The 22252-nt window shown below is 35.8% G+C and overlaps 3 protein-coding genes across 3 annotated transcripts; 2 read left to right on the top strand and 1 right to left on the bottom strand.

Moving 5' to 3' along the window:
• The first annotated feature begins 8443 nt into the window (after window positions 1-8443).
• On the top strand, window positions 8444-9469 carry LOC136262425 (uncharacterized). Its single transcript, XM_066056689.1, has 3 exons — window positions 8444-8798; window positions 8887-9207; window positions 9270-9469. The coding sequence occupies exons 1-3, from the start codon at window positions 8490-8492 to the stop codon at window positions 9321-9323; spliced, it is 684 nt and encodes a 227-aa protein (XP_065912761.1). The 5' UTR covers window positions 8444-8489; the 3' UTR covers window positions 9324-9469.
• Window positions 9470-14851: 5382 nt separating this feature from the next.
• Window positions 14852-15929, top strand: LOC136262093 (uncharacterized). Its single transcript, XM_066056240.1, has 3 exons — window positions 14852-15227; window positions 15308-15625; window positions 15690-15929. The coding sequence occupies exons 1-3, from the start codon at window positions 14919-14921 to the stop codon at window positions 15789-15791; spliced, it is 729 nt and encodes a 242-aa protein (XP_065912312.1). The 5' UTR covers window positions 14852-14918; the 3' UTR covers window positions 15792-15929.
• Window positions 15930-16786: 857 nt separating this feature from the next.
• On the bottom strand, window positions 16787-17747 carry LOC136261937 (uncharacterized). The gene is made up of 3 exons (XM_066056028.1): window positions 17387-17747; window positions 16994-17302; window positions 16787-16946 (listed from the first exon to the last, which is right to left on the bottom strand). Exons 1-3 carry the CDS (start codon window positions 17693-17695, stop codon window positions 16857-16859), a joined length of 708 nt encoding a protein of 235 aa, XP_065912100.1. The 5' UTR covers window positions 17696-17747; the 3' UTR covers window positions 16787-16856.
• Between the last annotated feature and the right edge of the window lie 4505 nt (window positions 17748-22252).

The following is a 22252-nucleotide window of genomic DNA, read 5'->3' on the forward strand; positions in this document are numbered from 1 at the left end:
GCTGAGTTGTTTGCATGATGTTTTACCCAATGTGCACTGCTTTTATAGTAGGATATTGCAGCCATAAAGTTCTGATAGTTTATCTTGTGTGGGTTTGAAGCCATTTTTGAACCATTCTTTGTATTCTTGAGTTTCCTGTGCTCTTTGACGTATAGTGACAAGAATCATGGTCATACCCTTAACAATAAAACATGCTAGCTCATGTCTGGAATACGTTTGACAAGCCACAGTGGCTTGTCAAACACAACAGCAGTAAATATTCACCATGCAGAAGACACAATGCCTAAATTCTGTGTATATAGTGTACCACAAAATAGCATGGTAACAAGGTACTGAAGAAGTGAAAAAGACTTCTGATACTTTGTGGTGGTTTGCAGTCTGAATAACACAGTCTATCTGATTTTCAGTTAAGTGTTGCACTCAAATCTCTTAAGTATAACAGATCAGAGAGATGAAATGGTAACTAAAAAGGATATAGACATTATTTTCCATTATTCAAACTTTACAAAACAGGGTCACAGCTATTCTTTGAATTTTCTCAATTTTTAATCTAAGCTTGTAACTGTTGGAGTATTTTAATTAATAGTATCTTAAAGTGAGATCACATGTCAGTGACATCATTTGCATAAGAATATGAACAAACGGTGGCCACAGAGGGCGATTGACAGATGCCTGGCTACTTCAACACTGCCCCACAATTGATGGCTTTTAAACGTCAATCTTTAGCTCTATATTATAGTTAATGCTGAGTACTGTTGAATTGGCAATTAAAAGCATCCTAGAAAATGACTAATTGTATATGTACTAAAAATTTGTATCTCTGCTTTCTATTTCAGTATTCATATGGAATCTAAACTGGCTTCTTATTTGTGCAGCTTTTTTATTGTACAACAACAGCTAGCTGGTAATTTAAATGTTGTACGACTTCTATTATTGATTACTTTGAATACATGTTACCAAGCCAAATTATATACCACTGGAGGATGACAATGCTGTTTTATAATTTTAATTCATACTAAAAAATTAATGAAGTGTTTTGGTTATGAGTGCTGTATCTATAAGATAATTCTTAAAATTTGTTGAAATTTTTGAGTTCATGTTTTCCAAATCTCAAGAATTTATCTACCCACATAGGGGTCTTGTATTAGCACTTGTAAAACCTTTTCACATACATATGCTACACTTATGTACTTTAGACCACAAATTTCTGGCAGGTGTTCATGTCACAGTTATTTGCCCGTCATTGCATGGTATGTGTACTTCACACATCCATATTAGGAAATGAATTCCTTTGTTGTGAAGTCACCAATTGTTAATTATATTTCGGACTTTCACTCTTAAGGTACTTTGACCAGTATGTACAGTGAGTGAATGGCCTCATGTCTTTGTTCAATTACAATTAAGTTTAGTATATGCAGTGGATGTGCCAATATTGCTGTATTTAGAGTAACCATACACTTTTAATAATATCACTACACAATTATTAAGTATATAATTAGAGTTGTGGACTACAATATACACTGTAAACACTAAGTTGAGCCCTGTGGAAACAGCAGAATTTTTTCTTGAGAGAAATAGTGTTTCAACCAATTAGATAATTGGTTGTGATAGTAAAGGTGTCAAGAGCAGACACTAGCTCCATTACACTTGAAGCATGGGAAAAGGCCACAACACATTATGTACTTTATGGGTTCTCTATAGAATGTATGGTGTAAATTTTGATTGGTTGTAGATGGTGTATCAGACATCTAAACGAAAATTTTTGAAATATATTCTTAGCAGGTCTACCAATAACCCAAATTTCAAGAAGTTGTGTAATTCTATCCATGAGTTGACAGCTCAGCTCAACTTGTACATACATACCCACATGTAGCTAGGTGAGAGGTTTTGCACAAGTGAACTTGCATATATATTAAGGAGCTTAAGTATACACCTATACAGTATATCAGACTGTATAAAATTGACTATAATGATTACTTGTGATATTCATTGGCTGAATTCCTGAGTTCTTCATTGCATAATATATTAATTTTGTACTTTTGTGTAATTGAATCAATTTTCACCAGTTTTATGTAGGTGTACTTTTAAAATGTGTTTGGAAAACCTGCTGTAAGCGTGGAAAGTCAAGTTATTTTCTCTATAAGTTCGATATTAAAGCTTCACAGGAAATAGACTATAGGAAAACAGAAAATGCTTGTCTACGTTGTCTTGCGTCTATGACACCTGAGTGGATAATATTGTTATATGTGGTGGTCATCATTACTTACCAAATAAAGACTTAGCTACACTTACATGTAGCAATATTCATGTACAATGTAACATGATATGGGTTCCCTACAAAATTGTGTACAAATTACACATTCGTACTGTTGCAATGCTAAAAATAGCAATACATACAGTTTATTGTACCTTGCCAGTTTTGATATTGCCTAGGTGATATCAATAACCTGTTGACTAGTTTGATGGAGCTACGTAAATGTTTTAACATGTACATCAAGTGTATTGCAATAGCACCTAATCCACCACACTAGTACAAACAACTATCTTAATGTTTCCTATGCAGATTAAGCAATTGTAACATGATATTTTTGAGACTAGAGTAGTCTTCTTTAGAACTGTACATGTGTTTAGGAATATGATTACAAAATACTTACATATACTATGTGCTATATGTATCAAGACACACGATAGTGTGTCGTGCGGCCCAAGAAGCCGGCGCGCCACACCGTGAGTATATTAACAGGAAGAAAGAAAACGCAATTTACACACCTATGTAGCTCTGTGATCCCTACTCCGATTGGAACCAAATTTGCTACAAACGTGCCGGCCAGTTATGGGAGTCTACATACCAAATTTGAAGAAACTCGGTCCAGCCATTTCCGAGATACGATCGAACAAAATTTCGTTTTAATTTCTTCGTTTTTTTCTTCATCTTCATTTCGCACACTTCGCAAAATCTGCCATAAAACACGAATTCGTACTCGGATAGGACTGCAATTTGGCACACTTGAAGGGCTGATTAAGGCGGATCTCAGTACCAACTTTGGTAGGAATCCGATGAACATTCACGGAGTTATGACCGATTATGTGCGTAAAATAAGGTCGAAGGTCTGTCACGCCTACAGGGTAAACCCCTTGGAGGAATGCGTTGAAAATTGATATGTAGATGGAGTAATCATCGTAGGAGTGCTTTTTTGTGGTGTGAAAGGAATTGAGATAAAGACCATGGAGATATGACACAAAACCCAACCTGTGTAAAAATTACGCGATCAATTTTTAGGAATAAAAAAACTATTAGTTTTCAAATCTACCAGGCAAACCGCTTAGGGCAATGAGCTGAAAATCAGTATGTAGCTGGAATAATCATCATAGAAAGTCCTTTTACAAAGCACTGAGTTATGATTCGAAAGGCAACTACGTGTAGCAAATACGAGATCGAGATACTCTAATAGAACAGCCACCCTAATAGAGCATTCAGCTACGTTTATAACTTAGAATTATATTACATTGCAAGATATTCTGTACAGAATTCAGCTACAAACAGTTAATCTGATAGACAATTCAGCTACATGTAAGTCACCCTGAAGAGAGTTCATCTAGAAACAAGTCACCCTGTATCAGCTAGATGAAGTCACCTTGTAGAGAGTTCAGCTACAAAGAAACCACCATGTAGAGAGTTCAGCTGCAAAAAATAATCAATCACTCTGTAGAGAGTTCAGCTAGAAGAAGTCACCTTGTAGAGAGTTCAGCTGCAAATAGATCACCCTGTAGAGAATTCAGCTACAAACAAATCACCCTGTAGAAAGATCAGCTAGAAGAAGTTACCTTGTAGAGAGTTCAGCTACAAAGAAACCACCATGTAGAGAGTTCAGCTGCAAACAAATCACCCTGTAGAGAGATCAGCTAGAAACAAGTCACCCTGTAGAGAGATCAGCTAGAAACAAGTCACCCTGTAGAGAGTTCAGCTAGAAGAAGTCACATTGTAGAGAGTTCAGCTACAAAGAAGCTACCATGTAGAGAGATCAGCTGCAAACAAATTACCCTGTAGAGAACTCAGCTACAAACAAATATGCCCTGTAAAAAGATCAGCTAGAAGAAGTTACCTTGTAGAGAGGTCAGCTACAAAGAAACCACCATGTAGAGAGTTAAGCTGCAAACAAATCACCCAGTAGAAAGTTCAGCTATGAACAGATCACCCTGTAGAGAGTTCGGTTAGAAACAAGTCATCCTGTAGAGAGATCAGCTATAAGTATCACCTTGTAGAAGGTTCAGCTACAAACAAATCACCTGTAGAGAGTTCAGCTACAAACAAATCACCCTGTAGAGAGATCAGCTAGAAGAAGTCACATTGTAGAGAGTTCAGCTATAAAGAAACCACCATGTAGAGAGTTCAGCTACAAACAAATCCCCTGTAGAGAGTTCAGCTAGAAACAAGCCACCCTGTAGAGAGATCAGCTAGAAACAAGTCACCCTGTAGAGAGTTCAGCTAGAAGAAGTCATATTGTAGAGAATTCAGCTACAAAGAAACTACCATGTAGAGAGTTCAGCTGCAAACAAACACCCTGTAGAGAACTCAGCTACAAACAAATCGCCCTGTAGAGAGATCAGCTAGAAGAAGTCACCCTGTAGAGAGTTCAGCTACAAAGAAATCATCATGTAGAGAGTTCAGCTGCAAACAAATCATCCTGTAGAAAGTTCAGCTATGAAAAGATCACCCTGTAGAGAGTTCAGCTAGAAGTAGTCACCTTTTAGAGAGTTCAGCTACAAAGCAACCACCATGTAGAGAGTTCAGCTGCAAACAAATCAACCTGTAGAGAATTCAGCTACAAACAAATCGCCTTGTAGAGAGACCAGCTAGAAACAAGTCACCCTGTAGACAGATCAGCTATAAGAAGTTATCTTGTAGAGAGTTCAGCTGCAAACAAATCACCCTGTAGAGAATTCAACTACAAACAGATAACCCTGCAGGGAGTTCAGCTAGAGTCAAGATAACCCTGTAGAGAGAACCCTGTAGAGAGAATCCTGTAAAGAGTTCATCTATGTACAAGCAAATCTCCCTGTAGAGAGTTCAGCTACATTTCAAGTCACCCAGTAGAGAGATCAGCTGTAAATTATGCTGTGGGGCTTAATTGACATGTAATAAATATATGCATTATATATATATAATTTGTACATTTACTGATAAAATCAGAATGAGTTAAAGTATTTATAAAATCTGCTTCATCTTTTTCTTTTTCCTGTGGTAAAGAAAAAAATATAGGTTAAAAGCCCCAAAGCTGGCCATAGGCCGGCTTTGGGGTATACAAATACAAAAAGAAGTGAAATCTAATCAAAAACAGCAAAGCTGTAAAAAAAGGAGTGTGGTTCTTGAAAAGGCTATGGTAAAAAAAGATGTGAAATCCAATGTGGCAGCCAAGAAATGGCTGTGATGGTAGGTTAATGGTAAAAATTTTAATAACGACAATTCAGTTGAATTTGGTGCTGCTTGGTCTTGGCACAAAATTCACCTGAATTGTCGTTATTACAATTTTTACCATTAACCTACCATCACAGCCATTCCTTAGTCGCCACCTTGGATTTCACATCTTTTTTCACCATAGCCTTTTCAAGGGCCGCACTCCTTTTTTTACAGCTTGGCTGTTTTTGATTAGATTTATAACAGCTAAAATTTTTTTGATAGGCATGCTGGTTTTGTAGCCAAATATTTTTCGCTAAAACATTATTGTACAAGAATTCAGGACATTTGACATTATACAATCAGCCTTTTAGGTAGGAATATTACAGCACTAGTCACAGTGCATCAGTGCCATGATACTTTCATTACATATATGGAGTGTCATCCTATTAGAAACACAAGTATTCTATACATTAGATGAGTTCATCCTTTTGTTGTGTCTGATATGATATATTGTACATGTCACCATCTGGTGATCAGTGTATGGGTTTACTACTGTGTGGGCAATGGAATGTTTAATCATTGTATTCATGTTGTTTAGAAATGAAAATAATGTGTTAGTGATTAAATCTTTAATGCATGTAGGACTGACAGCTGAAAGTTTTGTTTTGGCAATAATATAATGACTGATACACTAGTACTGTGTGTTTGTACAAACACAGAGCAGTTGTTGTTTCAATATTTACACGGGATGTATGATAATACAAGTTGTAGCTAGCAACTAGTGTATGTACATTACACAGTCGCTTTATTGATTAATTCAACAAAGTAAACCTATTCTTGTATCAGTGATAAGTATGTTTCTTGTCCACTCAGTCAATTTTTTCTGGTATTGAAATCCATCCATGCAACTGTTTTGATTGAAGTCGTAACTGTGGGATTTAGTTAGCGCACAGATCGGGATGGGCAAACCTATGTCTATGTCTTAGATGCCTTTTTAAAAAATTTGTATAGGTGCATACACTAGCACATTAGTACCAATCCTGATGTTCATAATTCTTGACTAGGGTGAAAAAATACATAGAAACAAAAACAAAGAAAATAATTATAAGCAGCATGTAGATTTTTCAGTTTAATCTAGAATGGTGGACTCCCACCATACTATCAGGAATGAAGATTGTTTTTTTAAAATAGATATTACACTTGCTAGCACATATATACGAGTTTGCTGTCACAATAAGTAGCAGACTTCTTCTGGTACAAAAGACATGTACTGGTAAACACAACACACTAACAGTTTAGTAATCCTAGCAGCGTGAAGAGGTCAGTAGCCACTAGCCGGCTGCTTGAGGAGATATGTACTTGGTGGAATTGGTTGCCTTTGTTAGTGGCCAGTTGGAAGTTTGCCTGAAGACAGATACCACTTAGGGGACATTGTGTGACTGCTGTGTTTACACAACTCCCGCCAAACAAAACACAACTTAACAAAATACTTGTAAGGCATGTGACAAAAGACCCACAACAGCTGGGATCGTGAGCTAGCTAATTCTGCATTCTTAAACACATTGACTTCTACCATTTCCGTCATAATTTATTGTTATTACTTCTCTATTTGGTAGACTTCATAACAATAATACTAACTCTTGGTCATCATTGTCATGGATACCAGACTGTGTGTACAAGCCTCTACTAGTCTTCATCCTGTAAAACATAATTATTATGATTGCTTTTGCATTTTGACCTTACCTCATCATTTAAAAGAACCACACATACTAAAAGATCCCAACATGTCCACATATTAGTGGTTCAATACATTAACACACTTAAACTGCCAGCTTGTGCACACATATCAATGCTAGGTTGTTTGTTTATCATGACTCGGTTGCCACAAAGTGATAATGTACGTCACAACAGATTTGTCAATAGTTGTACATTTAACAATGCTCAAATGACCCATCATAGTCATTATTAAATACTTCCAGGAAAATGTCATGATATGACTTCCTGTCCAATATTCTAATCCATTTATACAAAAATTGCAGTTCCATGAAACATGAATACAATTATAATGTTTAAGGAAGTAGTCTGATTTGATATTTGTTTGGGTGAAAAGAAAATCACAACTTCCTTACTTTGAATTAATTATGCACAAGTAGTCTAAAAGTATATTTTCTCCACAAGTTCGAATTCACTGATGACTTGAAAATGCACACTTAACCCACATCATAGTTAGGTAGCAACATACCAAGTGATTAGTAAAGTATAAATCAGATGTAGTATGAAAAATGTAACAACTCTTGTAACAACTTGCAAATAAAATTCATTAAACTGCTCACTTGTTTATTAATTCTCCATAATGCAGTGTACATGACAATTCTGCAATAATATACAATTGATGTGCTTTGCATGCTTGTAGTTAAAGTAACTCATAATATACCTTAATGAGGCCATTGCACAAGTCAAACGGAAGAATTAATGTGCAAAAAGTAATTTCCTAGCACCGTAACGACATACTAAAAATTTGAGCTTACAAGTGATTGCAAGTAAACAAGTGATAGCAAATAAAACTAATTTACAAGTGCTCATACAAGACAAGACATACATACAGAATGACAGGCTCAACCTAATCTCAGCAAAAAATCGTAACCTGATAATTCAGTGTTTCAAGTATTGAATCAAATTGTACATATTAAGTGAGACCACTACATCAGAGAATTGTGTCCTTGGGTGACCTGCACATTACTTATTTGATAATATAAAGGCTTGAATTACAAGTTGTCAGAATATCAGTATAGCCGGTTATATTTTCAGTCTGTAGTTTATCTCTCAGCCATTATACTCCACTTTATAAAGCACAAAACACAGCTAGGTTTCATGTTTATAGCATACATATTGTGTGTAAAAGTGTGGTCTGTCATAGTCAAGAAAACAACTAATGACCCACAAAATGGCTTTGCAATGTATAGATAGAACTTTATGGCTACAATATTCTAGTATAAAAGCAGTACACTTAGAGCAAAACAGTAAGCAACTTAAGCTGAAGAACAAGCAAAAGAGCTAAACAAGGAACAAGAAATATAATTCCCTCAAGAAGATGAATCACTTGGTCATTGCAGTCACTTTCACAGCCATCTTGAGGATTGTATCAGGAGCCCCACCACTCACCTGTGATAAAATCAAAGATGTCAATCAAGGAAAGGACAATCAAGACAGGTACCTGGTGATATTGAAAGACCCCAAAAGTTACCAGGATACTGAATATGTGATGAGAATAGTAGATCTGTACCAGCGGTCTCTGGAAATGAATGCTTTCAATGTCCATGACAATTCAGTAAAAAGCCAGTTGGAGCTCCTTGAAAATGTAGGATTGCAAGGAACACTTTCAAAACAAGCACTAGTTTTGGTAAGCTTTACAAGTACAATGTACTCACTATTGTTAATATGGACTTATGATGGATGGTGTGTTGATGTTGTATCATTAACGTACATAGGTGTGTATGGACAGCAGAGTAGAATCAATCATAACAGGCTACCCAATAGTACCGGAGCGTAGTCATCTGGGTTCAGGTGATGTCACAGAAGAAGATACTGTTGACTGCTCCAAACTCATTCTTACTGAACCATACACCGGTGAAAACTACTCTATTGTTCTCAAGCCCAGAGCATCTACCACTGATCTGTACAACATCATCAGTAGAGTAGAAATAGAGAAATTGAATGATGAATCTCTATCCTTTACACATCACTATACAACAAGAAGGGGAAAATTAATTACAATAACTGTGACAATGAACACAAAAGCTCTTGAACTGGTAAGCAAATGTCACACTTGTAAGAGAATATACAAATTATCTATGTATTCCTACTCCTACAGGTATGTAAACAGCCAAAGGTGAAAGCCATCAAGCCAAATTATGATACACAGTGATTAACTATATAGAGTCACATCATGTTTCTGGAGCAAGCCTTTTAATTGTACAGTAACATTACCAAGTTAACTCTACAATACATAACCTTTTATACATATTATAATTGTACTGCACAATTACCTCATACTTTGTTTATTACCTACTATTTGAGTGGTTGATTCTTCATATCAAAACATTAGATGAGTAGTGCTCTTTAGACATAAGTAATGATCACATGATACAATAGTACCAATAGTTCATCATTATGTTTTATGTGAAGCCCTCCTAAAACATTGATAGTATGGAGTTCAGAGATGGTACAGGCCATGTCATGATTTACACAGAAACTAGAAAATGGATTAATAGAACCCTTCCAAAAATAAAGGATCCCCACCAAAATATGTACTGCTGCTAACTATCATACATTCTCCTTGATGAAAGTACCAGAAGCACCAATACTGCAATAACTAAAATCAAATTTTTGACCTGCCACCAGTTGAAAGATTATATAGGCAAATGATACATTGTATATACCCCCAACCATCATTTTATGCCACAATACCACAGTGACATGTGCTTTTTGGGGTTCTGGTGGGTGGTTATCCTCTGCACACCTTTCCTTTACCTTTCTGCTGACTGTGTATACGTGCACCTGGGGCATAGAGAAAATGTTTATGCAAATATTAATGCCTTGATATGGTTTCCTTTAAAAATGGAGATGAGATGAACATTACCTTATGCTAGCTGGAGAGGAACTACCCTTTGGGGAGGAAACTTACTGTACAATACCACCGTTCTTTATGATATTCAAATTGTTCTTCTTCAAACATTCATACATACATTGTATATCTACATATGCATTATTATAATGTGTACAGAATTAATGTGTTGAAACTTCCAGCTACTTGTACACATACAATTCACTGGCTGGCCCTATTTTGCATGCAAGCTATTTCACATAACGTATAGTCACAACTAAGTAATCATACATGATGATGATGTCCTGTCCAATAGTCTAAATAACATGTGTGTCACAAGTTCGATAAACATAAATACAATTGTAACGTTTCAAGAAGTTCCACCTACTGGAAAAATCAAAAATTTCTTCACTGGTTTAATTATTTACAGTAGTAGATGACCGTATACTTCCTCTCTAGTTTACTGGTGTATATAGCCAAACCTGAAAATGTACACTTAAGCCACGTTGTCAGTAGCAACACATCAAATGATTAGTGAAGTATAGTTATACAAATCATCTGCAGTGCAAGAAATGTAGTGGTTCTTGTTATTATTATGCTTGTAGCAGCACCAGCAACATGGCAACAGAAAATCCACAACTAGAACTGGCCCCAGCCAACCAGGTGCAGCTAGCCAGTGCACTCAACCAATCAATTCTTCAACTCCAGCCACCTACATGCTGTAGACTGACACACATATGGTTTCCCCATCTAGTGAAGTCTACACCATTCTCCAGGTCACTGGCAGGACAGCCTTGACTGCAACTCTTTCAACAATTTCAACTTCATCACTGCTGCTACTCCTTCCTCACGTCATCATTCACCATTTTCTGTGGAGTACTGTAGCAGCACCGACAACATGGCAACAGAAGCCATCTCTAGTTATACTCTTATACTTTTATCAATTGTGCTTTAGTGGTTGTCCAACAAACACTCTCTTTCTACGTTGAGCAACTGCTTGCCCATGTTACCCTTGCCACATGCCACTCCGCTATATATTCCATTACATGCTTGTATGTAGTAAAAATGACTGCATGTCATACTGGTCAAAGCATTATACGGATATGAAAATGCAAAACAATAGAATCATTTCCTTATAGTATACCAAACAAATGTTGTAGTTTTAAGTGACTGTACATAAGTAAAATATTTTACATGTATTCATACAATTCATGATTCATGTATTGCAATCATTACATTTAAGAAATTGGACACATAATCAGCAAACTGATAATTCAGTATGCCCAACATTGAGTTAAATAGTTGTTGTAAATTCGACAAAACTGTCTTGATAGCCTACATTGTATTTCTTAGGTTAGTTGAGTAATATAGGCTGAAGTCAATACAAGTTTTTATCAGACTGTTACTTTATAGAAGTCTTTATATTACTAACCCATGACTTATCTTCTGTTCTACTGTACTGAATAGTATGGCACAAAACACAAGTTTTGATTGTAATGCAGTAAGTAACACCATGAATGGAGAAATATGCTTGCTATTTCCACCTCTATTGTAGTTCCTTTACCTATATGACATGGGCTAAGTGTAAATTTTCAAGTTTGACCCAAATATCATGAGTCAGTGAACTTCTCAGTGCTTCTTATTATAGAAGAAGTAGCTATATGTAATAGTATATCATCTGTGCATAATTAATTGAAAGTGACAAAGTGCTAATTTATCTTTTCACCTAAACAGGTATCAAACCAGACTATTTCCTTATTGCATTTATGTTTCTTGAAAGTGCTATATTTACATACAGATTTGTTTAGAATATTGGACATGCAGGAAGGCATATTGCCATACCCCTGTATTTCCTGGAAGTAATATGATAGGCTATTTGAGCATTGTCAATGTGTAACTCTTGACCTATTTGTTATCATGCACACCCTGGGATGTACACTGCTTGAGCCTGACAAGAACACACTGCCCAAGGTGTTGCCACACCAATTACCTATTTGTGATACAAAAGGCTGTAGCGCATCTTCTGTTCTGCTGTAATGAATAGTACGTATGGCACAAAACATACATGGTAGCTAATGCAGCATGTAACACTACAGATGAAGGAATGTGTTTTGCTGTTTTCCATCTCTGTTGCAGTTCTAATCCAACCTACTGTATGCTTCTATTTTCTAGAACATGTATCTTTTGACAAAAGAGTCCACATAATTGGTAAGTTTATGGTTTGTCACTAAGAGTTCATAATAAAAAAATATAAACTTGTGTCATCAAAGACCACGGGAAATCCAGGAACAGAAAAAATGACCCTGCAGGAGCAGAAAGATTTACCCACAAAATGATTTCTAGACCATATGACAACAGAACTTTATGGCTGCAATAAAGCAGTATACCTTAGACAAAAGAAAAGAAAATAAAGCTGAAGAACAATGAGAAGAGATTATAAGAAGCACAAAAATCTCAAAAAAAAATTAATCACTTAATTGCAATCACTTTTACAGTCATCTTGGGGATTGTATCAGGAGCCCCACTACAGGGGAAAATCCAGGAGCTAGCAAGGAGAGGGGCACAAACAAGTTCAGATCCACATCAATGGAAAGGGGAAGTCACTCTGAGCAGCTAAACAGCTGTAGCTATACAGTTTGTTATAGTTGATGTACTTATATGCACATAGCAGCAAACAACATAGTGGCTTAAATGGTAAAATTCAATTATGAAACACTACTGACAGGTGATTGTTTGCATACTATATGGTATATTATCTAAATAATCACCACCTCTCAGTAGTGCGAACAATCATCGTTGAATGTTACCATTTAGGCTGGTTGTGAAGTCTTAAAAGCTGTTACAAAATCTATTAACGGTCTAGCTAAACACCTGCCAAATGATAATTATTTTAGAGGTGTGTACTATGTACCGAAGTGGTATAGGTGACAGTTTGAGTTTGGTTTCAGAGGAGATATGCCTGGGGTACTTTATTAAACTTTTACATGCAAGCAAACTGCAAGGATACTGAAGTAAACATAAATGTATAGCTCATACATAAAGATAGAAATTTAAATGACATAATTCTCAGCATTAGTGCAAAACTGCATGCAAACAGCATTCAGGAATAGAGAAAGCAGTTTGAAAGACTGTTCAATTTCCATGTAGTCTACCAGATCACTGGTACTAAATTAACAATTAGTACAGCTATGACATGGGTAGCCTGCCACACATTCATGAACAAATGACCTAATCCAAGAAATGTAGTAATCGGAAATATGAAAGAGAAGTAATGTAGCTGCACAGTAACACTTACGACTTCTAATAATATTATGCTTACATTGTAAAATTTAAAAGATGAATCATATCCTTATAAGGAAGCTGGATAATGATACTTGACTGAAATTCATAACACACCCACTAACAAATAGGGGATGTTGTGGCCGTTTGATAAACCAATGCTGAATTTTCAGTTATTAGATTATGAGACCTTCAGTATTAGGCCATTACTAGCTGTTATTAGTGTAGTAAAGTTTATTAGTGATCTACATATCATAGTAGGGACCACAAAGGAGTAGGCGTGGCCCATGATATAACATCATCCAAAAACCAGCCTCAATTTTCCCTAATGACGATGAGGCAGTATTGGTTAGATAAAACTAAGCTCAAGCAAACTTTCAGATTGACCCAAAAAGCTTTCAACAAGTTCGTAGGGAGTTTTAAAAAAAATTACTTAACAGAATTTTCTACTGACTGACTGCCTGCCTGACTGACTGCCTGACTGACTGCCTGCCTGACTGACTGCCTGACTGACTGACTAATGCCTTCAGACAAGCGTAACTTGATAACACTTTCTTGATGATGGCTAATGCTACGGGTTTGATTTTTTCACTGTTTGACGTTGCTTCGGCCCGAGAGGTACCTTTTGGCATACCGCAGTACATACAATGCATTCTTCATGGACTTACCAGTGTCCTCCTTTGTGTCCCATTCATCTTTGCTGACAGCAAAAAATGTCGATTTGGCAGTAGCACATAATGGCTTCCCTTCATAACAGAAATCATCCATATTTTTCATAGTGGCTATTTTGATTGCAGAGGTGCTTTTTGAACAGTTCTTGATTCATACTTCTGTTTAATGGGTTGAACATAGCTGAAAATGAAGCACAATGGATACTTCACTTTTCAGATGATATAGCTGGAGGCGCATGGCGCCATTTCAGATGTGGTATGTGTGGGTTCACCAGTCATAATAATTATTTACAAAAAAAAGTTAGCAAACAATTACACAAAAAATTGGAATTTTCAACTAGAGTAGGGACCATAGCACATCGATTAAAAGCACTGAAACAAGCTGGAGTAGTACATCACAGTAATACAAAAAGAAGTGTTATATCCCTACTGTGCATTTCTGTATAATGGCATCTTGAGCACAGTAGGGATATAACACTTCTTATTGTTTTACTGTGATTTAATATCATGCACTACTCCAACTTGTTTCAGTACTTTTTATCAATGTGCTATGATCCCTACTCTAGTTGAAAGTTCCAAATTTTTTGCGTACTTGTGAAGTTATAGGCTTATCAACATGTGACTAATACATTTAGCCTCCCATATGTAGGAATGCTTAATGTTTTGTAGCTATTCTCTACACCCCTAAACTCTTCCTGACATACAAAAGAGTATGGTATAGCCCTAGGCATGTATGGCCATAAATTCCTGTAATTTTCGTTATGCTTCACAAACCACAGGAAGTTCTAGGAACAGAAGTGATGATCAACATAATGGTTTCTAACCTGTAACCAATTAATAGAGTTTATGGCTAGTATATAAAGCAGCTAAACTTTGAGCAAAGCAGCTATCCACAGAAAAGTTGAAGAGCAAGAGAAAAAGGTATAGCTAAATAAGGAGCAAGAAATTATAGCATTCTCTCAAGAAGATGAATCACTTGATTACTGCAATCACTTTCACAGTCATCTTGGGGATTGTATCAGGAGCCCCACTACTCACCTGTGATAAGATCAAAGATGTCAATCAAGGAAAAGACAATCAAGACAGATACCTGGTGATATTGAAAGACCCCAAAAGCTACCAGGATGCTGAATATGTGATGGGAATAGTAGATCTATACCAGTGGTCTCTGGAAACGAATGCTTTTAATGTTTACAACACCTCTGTAAAGAGCCAGTTGGAGCTATTAGAAAATGTAGGACTACAAGGAACTCTATCAAAACAAGCCTTATTTCTGGTAAGTTTCCAAAATATACAAAGTACAATATTGCAATAAACCATGGTGGAAGGTGTATTAAATTTATACTATTGTTGTAGGTGTGCATGGACAGCAGAGTAGAGTCACTCATACCAGACTACCCAATGATACCAGAGCTTACTGAAGGTTCAGGTGATGTCACAGAGGAAGATACTGTTGACTGCTCCAAACTCATTCTTACTGAGCCATACACTGGTGAAGACTACTCTGTTGTTCTCAAGTCCAGAGTATCTACCACTGATCTGTTCAACATCATCAGTAAAATGGAACAAGAGAAACTGAGTGATGAAGATCTCTCCATCACATTCCACTATGCAACAAGACCAGGAAGAGCAATTAAATTGGTGGTGACAATGAACACAAAAGCTCTTGAAATGGTAAGCAGATGTTTCTAACTGTAAAGTATAACTATGATTATCAATTATCTTGTGCATATTACAGATCTGTAAGGAGCAAAAAGTGAAAGTCATCAAGCCAAATAGTGACATTTCTGTGATTGACAATAGAAATGTTCCAGAAACAGTTATATATTTCAATGAATGACAGTGTATCATCACCATCTAATTTTTATATATGCATGAATTGATTGTTACCTATTATCTTATCTATTGTATAGCTAAACAATGATGTTTACAACAGCCATATAATAATACTGAAATACAGAAACCCTTACAGTTTCTGTTAATTTAAGGATGGACACATTCAAAGCACTGATACAGTTTGCAAAAATATACACATGACAATTTTGTACCCTGTAAAAATTTCTGCTGCATGATTAAACATTTTGATTACCAAACATAAATGCTACTAATATTCAGATTCAGTGCTGTATCCAACAAAACAGCCAAGCTTTGAAAAAATGGTGTAGCCTTTAATAGTTGGAATCACCTAGAAATGGCTGCAATGATATAAATTTTAATAATGGCTGTGTTTTATTATGCACTTCCTTCAATAGCCTGGGTGAAAAAAGTTGTGAAATCAGAGATGATGGCCAAAGATGTTAAACTTTAGCAATGGCGGTGTATCCCAAAAGTGTTCAACTTTTCCACATGATATGACTCGCACGCATACAGGGTTACAGTAGCTAATCCCATATGTTCTTCCTTATATGGCATGTAACTATTTAAATGTTAGACATGTTGTTTTGCCCCACTACTCACCTGTGATAAGATCAAAGATGTCAATCAAGGAAAGGACAATCAAGACAGATACCTGGTGATATTGAAAGACCCCAAAAGCTACCAGGATGCTGAATATGTGATGGGAATAGTAGATCTGTACCAGTGGTCTCTGGAAATGAATGCTGCATGTCAATATATTGGACACAACAGCAAAAAGTAAACTGGAGGCATATTTGGTTGTGTGATAGGACAGGTGATGTATTTTGCTCCTGTGACTTGACCCAGCTGCATATTCGCTACTACTGTACATTTATAGAACGGCATGAGGCTAATGTAAATCATAGCTTTAGGACATGAATGATGCATCATGCATTGGGAATGAAGCACCTGTTTGCACAAACCCAATAACAAAGTATATAAATAGTAAAAATAGTATGATAAATTATTTTAAAAATGCAATACAATAATTCATGAATAAGTTTCCTGGTCATTCGCTTTTCTTAGGAACATTTCTCTTGTCAATCACAGATATGTCATTATTTGGCTTGATGACTTTCACTTTTCGTTCCTTACAGATCTGTATATATATAGTCAATCATTTTGCAACTAGAAATGTTTGCCTACCAATTCAAGAGCTTTTGTATTCATTGTCACTACCAGTTTGATTGCTCTTCCCCGTCTTGTTGCATAGTGGAATGTGATGGAGAGATCTTCGTCATTCAGTTTCTCTTGTTCCATTTTACTGATGATGTTGGACAGATCAGTGGTAGATGTTTTGGACTTGAGAACAATAGAGTAGTCTTCACCAGTGTATGGCTCAGTAAGAATGAGTTTGGAGCAGTCAACAGTATCTTCCTCTGTGACATCATCCAAATCATCAGTAAGTCCTGGGAAGTGTGGTATGATTGACTCTACTCTGCTGTCCATGCACACCTATGTATGTCAATAACACATTGTGAGTCATGAAGCCATACCAGCAATAGTGCATGATATACACATTGCATTTTTAAACCTTACCAGGAATAATGCTTGCTTTGATAATGTTCCTTGCAATCCTACATTTTCAAATAGCTCTAGTTGGCTCTTTACTGAAGTGTCATAGACATTGATAGTATTCATTTCCAGAGACCACTGGTACAGATCTACTATTCCCATCACATATTCAGCATCCTGGTAGCTTTTGGGGTCTTTCAATATCACCAGGTATCTGTCTTGATTGTCCTTTCCTTGATTGACATCTTTGATCTTATCACAGGTGAGTAGTGGGGCTCCTGATACAATCCCCAAGATGACTGTGAAAGTGATTGCAGTAATCAAGTGATTCATCTTCTTTAAAGAATTGAATTTTTTGTTCTTATTCACCTCTTTTCTTGCTCTCCGGCTGTTGAGTTGCTTGGTGTTTTGCTCAAAGTGAACTGTTTTTATACTATTGCAGCCATAGAGCTTTATTGTCATTTTGTATGGGTTAGAAGCCTTTTAAGTGTTTCTAAACTTCCTGTACGGTCTAAACTTCCTGCCATCTATGATGCGTAAATTACAAGAAGTATAGCCGCACCTATACTGATAATAATGCATATGTATGTCTGAAAATTTCCAAACAATGGAAAGAGTAAACCACCACATAAAGTAACTCTACCATGCATAGCTAACCATAATTATTTTTTATGTTGAAGCCTAGTAGAATAGATTGAAAAATTAATGCATGTTTTAATTATGAAGCGTATAATCATCTGACAACAGTTCTCATACTGCAGCCATCAGAAGCAAACTAATGGACAAAGAACCATCTAATAATTTTTAGTGAGCCATCTGAGTGTTATTCCCTGGCTTGCTCAAGAATAGGAGTCATCTTTTATTCAAAGTTTTCTTACAAGTGTAAGTATGTTGAATAAGGCTATGTACATCATTTCATTTCATGATCAGATTGATGCATATAAGAATCACTTTCTACATTTCTTGGAAATTATTTGTATAGAATTATTGAGTGTGTAACTATTTATCATGTAGACTGATTGTCACCAGTGGACTCGTTTCAGCAACATCAGACTAGAGCAACTTTTAAAGTTATTTTTTCCATGCACTAGTGCTATATGTTACGTACATATATACATCACATTTTATCAGGATTACAAAAGAACTCTGTTTCGTGTAATTGCTGTATTCAGTCACGCAAATTGTTATTACCAATAGACAGGGAATTACTCTATCATCTTTTAGGTATAAGTATAATACATGTAAGTAATGATAATTATTATGAAATTAAATTGATGTTTGGCAATGCCTTTTTAAAATTTAACATCAATACTGTGAGCATTAATTGTGTATACTTGGCTACTAGGCCACATTTTGTTGTGACCGTGTCAAGTTAGAAAACAGTTTTGTGTATACAGCTGTGTAACCATATTTCAGTGACGCATGCATAGCTACATATGTAGGCAATTCTGTAATAATGTGTCTTCACTGAAATACGTCTTTAGGGTATATCAGTTATACATGAATTTATTAGCATGCTGAAATACTATTACATGTATGATGACTTCTAATGACCTTACAATTGAGGTAAAACCATCATCACATTAAAAAGAGAAAGAAAGATAAGTATATGTGTAACTATAATGTACATAATAATTATATTATTAGTTTGATAACCATTTACCCAAACAAAGTTGAACAGTCTAGGTGATTCTAACTACATACGGCATGTACCATCATAGCTACTGATAAGATTTTAGTGGTACAAAATTGTAAAACATTATATTTGAGAGTATAGACAGGTATGAGGCACAGGAAATACTTGTGAACGCTGTTTTGTGTCCATGACAACATCACATACCCAATAATGAACAATGCAAGTCTGAATACCTTGCCATATAAAGACCTATCTACACTTAAATGTAAAAGCATTCACTTACAGTGAACACATGTGTACAGTGTGTACATTCTTTGTGCATACATGTGTGACATGGTTTGGCTTCTTTACAAATTTGTATACAAATTACACATACAAGGATAGCACAAACGAAATGTTTATTTAACTTTCCAGATGTAACATTACCTTGGTGATATCAATCTGAACTACTATTTTTAGTGGCACAGTTCATTCCTGAGTGATGACCTAATACACGTAAGGAATTCAGCTTTAGCATAAGTCGCAGTGCATCTTGTATTTTACTAGTCTTATAACAGCCACATTTGGTGGTGGTGGCCACTCGTATGTAGCCACCATGTCACATTTTAGGAGTCTGTAAACTACTATGGTATTGAATTTCACAGTAGCCAGTAGGGAAAGCCTTGTACCATAGGGTAGGCACTAAATGCTAACAAAATATGTGATAATTTACAAAACTAAATTCTGGTTTATTAATTATATATGGAAATCTCATTGCATACAAGCCAATATAAGTTCCATGCATTTAGATATACATCAAAATATGCATTATTGTTGTCATTAAAGAAGTACCTGCTGCTTGCATGTATGTATGTATGTATCTAGGTGCATGTTATTCAACTATTTCATTTGTGTATCTCATGTACAATAATGCAAAAATTCTACACTGGTAAGAGGTTATGATAACTATACTATACATCATAGAAATATCAAATATGTACACACGGTATTGAGTTATGATCTCTCAGAAGACCTATAGTTCAATTATTATGACTATATAGCAACATGTTAAATATTAAGTTATGAAAGATGGCTTCACTATTCACTGCCATAATTGGCATGAAAGTAATACAATACAGCTGTAGGCAGATGGACATTGTCTACATTTCATTTTAAAAAAACAATATACATCATCGTTAGATAATTACATGAATTTCTCCTTTCTGCCTCTAGGAGCAGTTGTGGAGTTAGATGGTGTATTTTCACAGCCTGTGGTCAGTTCAGCTGTAAATACTACAGCTATAGGAAAAGCTAACCATTCAGTACTGGTATTGTATTGCATTATATGTATGTAGAATACAACAGTACAGTTCTAGACCTGACATACAAGGGAGCACAGCATAGATGTTGCTAAGTGGCTGTAATTTATATCAGAATTTTGGGGGAGTCTGGGAGTGTTACGCATGCTCAGAATTTTTGAATTTTAAAGGCTTGAAAATGAGATAAAATTGATGTTTAAAACATGAAAAATGCCAATGCCATTCTATACTGCGACTTTTCCCAACTCCCTTAGAATAATTTATAGAGTGCAGTAATTATCCATGCACCCACATCCTACTAAAACACAAGTATTTTGTACATTGAGATGAACTCATCAGTGTGTTGTGTCTGTGTATGAATGCACCATATGGTGATCATTATATGGGCTTCTCTCTCTCTCACTGTGTTGGTGAGAGAATTCAGAGAATTTGCAGTGCACTTGCACTGCAAATTCTCTGAATTGACCTACTATATGGGTTGTGCATGGGGCCATCAACCAAGTTGGACAATGGAAAAAGAGGCTAGAGTTGTGTGTTAGTAACTGCCTCCCACAAATCTGACACACTTACAGTGTACACATATACAAAACATAATGTGTAATTGGCTTATAATAGTAAGTATAAGAAGCCATATTGATAGATGGATTTAGGGTGCCAATTTAGGGTGCCAATTTAGGGTGTGTTCAATACTGTAGGGTGTTCTACTTGTTCTGTCCTTCTATATAGTTGTCTTTACAAATACAACCCTAATATGTGCTTTCTTATTAGAATTAATTTTTACTTATGTACGACAACATTACCAATTAGACACTTGCCAATTATGCTGGTATAATTTTAAGATAATGAGATATTTGAAGTATAATGATAGTATAACATAGGCAAGAATAATTATGACAAACTATAAATCCTTGCTTTAATTTATAAAGAACAACATACTCTAATAAAACAGCCAGTAATTCCAGTCAAGTAGCCACATTTAATATGACTGTTTTATTAGAGCATGTTAATTTCCGATAGTCAACAGTACAGATACTTTTAAGCAAATTCCCAAAAATTATTATTAAGGGGCTGTATATTGTTTCAAAGAGTTCAAATGTTTATTTTGAAAACCATGGAAACTGAGGCATAATTTTTGAGTATATTAGGCGGAATTGCTGAGCACTGCATGTGTAGTGTAATAGGTAGACGATGGACTGTTGCCTATCCCCAAAATAGGCTTATAATTTATCAACAAGAGATATTGAGTAACATGGTTTCAGTTTCTGCCAAGAAAAAGAAATGAATTTGTAAAGTATACACAGTATTTAAGGCCAGCAGTATTTGTAGTAGTTATACTGTAAGCAACGGTTTGAGCAAATTTTACTTGACGCGTGCACACCAGTGCAAACTTTCGTGCACACCAGTGCACACTTTCTGGCACCAAAGTTAAGCAGTTGATATTGAGAATTGAAGTTACAAAAACCCAAGACTAGCAGTCCATGCATGCTGTATTCCAATCAAATGTGCTATATACAGTACATATGTTACAGCATGAAGTATACTTTTGTTCCTATAGTTAGCCAAAAGTGTTCAGATAAGTGAAATTGTTCTGATAACTGAAGCCCATTTATTTATGTACAGAGTTTCACTCAATTGCTCTAATAGAACAGTCATTTACTCTAATAGAGTGCACACTAATGACAAAACGCTCTAATAGAACGGTCACTTTTGATGTTTGAGGTGTTTGGATAACTGAGGTTCAATAAATGAGGATCCACTGTACTATGAATACATAAGTTTGACGTACACTTGTATTTAGACAAAAAATATATTGGAATTCAAACCAGCGGCCTACCCCAACAATCCTGAATTGACTATAATACAATGAAATCTGCATGTTAATCAGGACACTTTAAAATGGGAACACCTGCATAATCTGGACACTTAGTTTAGGTCCCAAAGTATCCCTTAAACATG

Source organism: Dysidea avara, chromosome 7 (assembly GCF_963678975.1).
Source record: "Dysidea avara chromosome 7, odDysAvar1.4, whole genome shotgun sequence".
NCBI lineage: Eukaryota > Metazoa > Porifera > Demospongiae > Dictyoceratida > Dysideidae > Dysidea > Dysidea avara.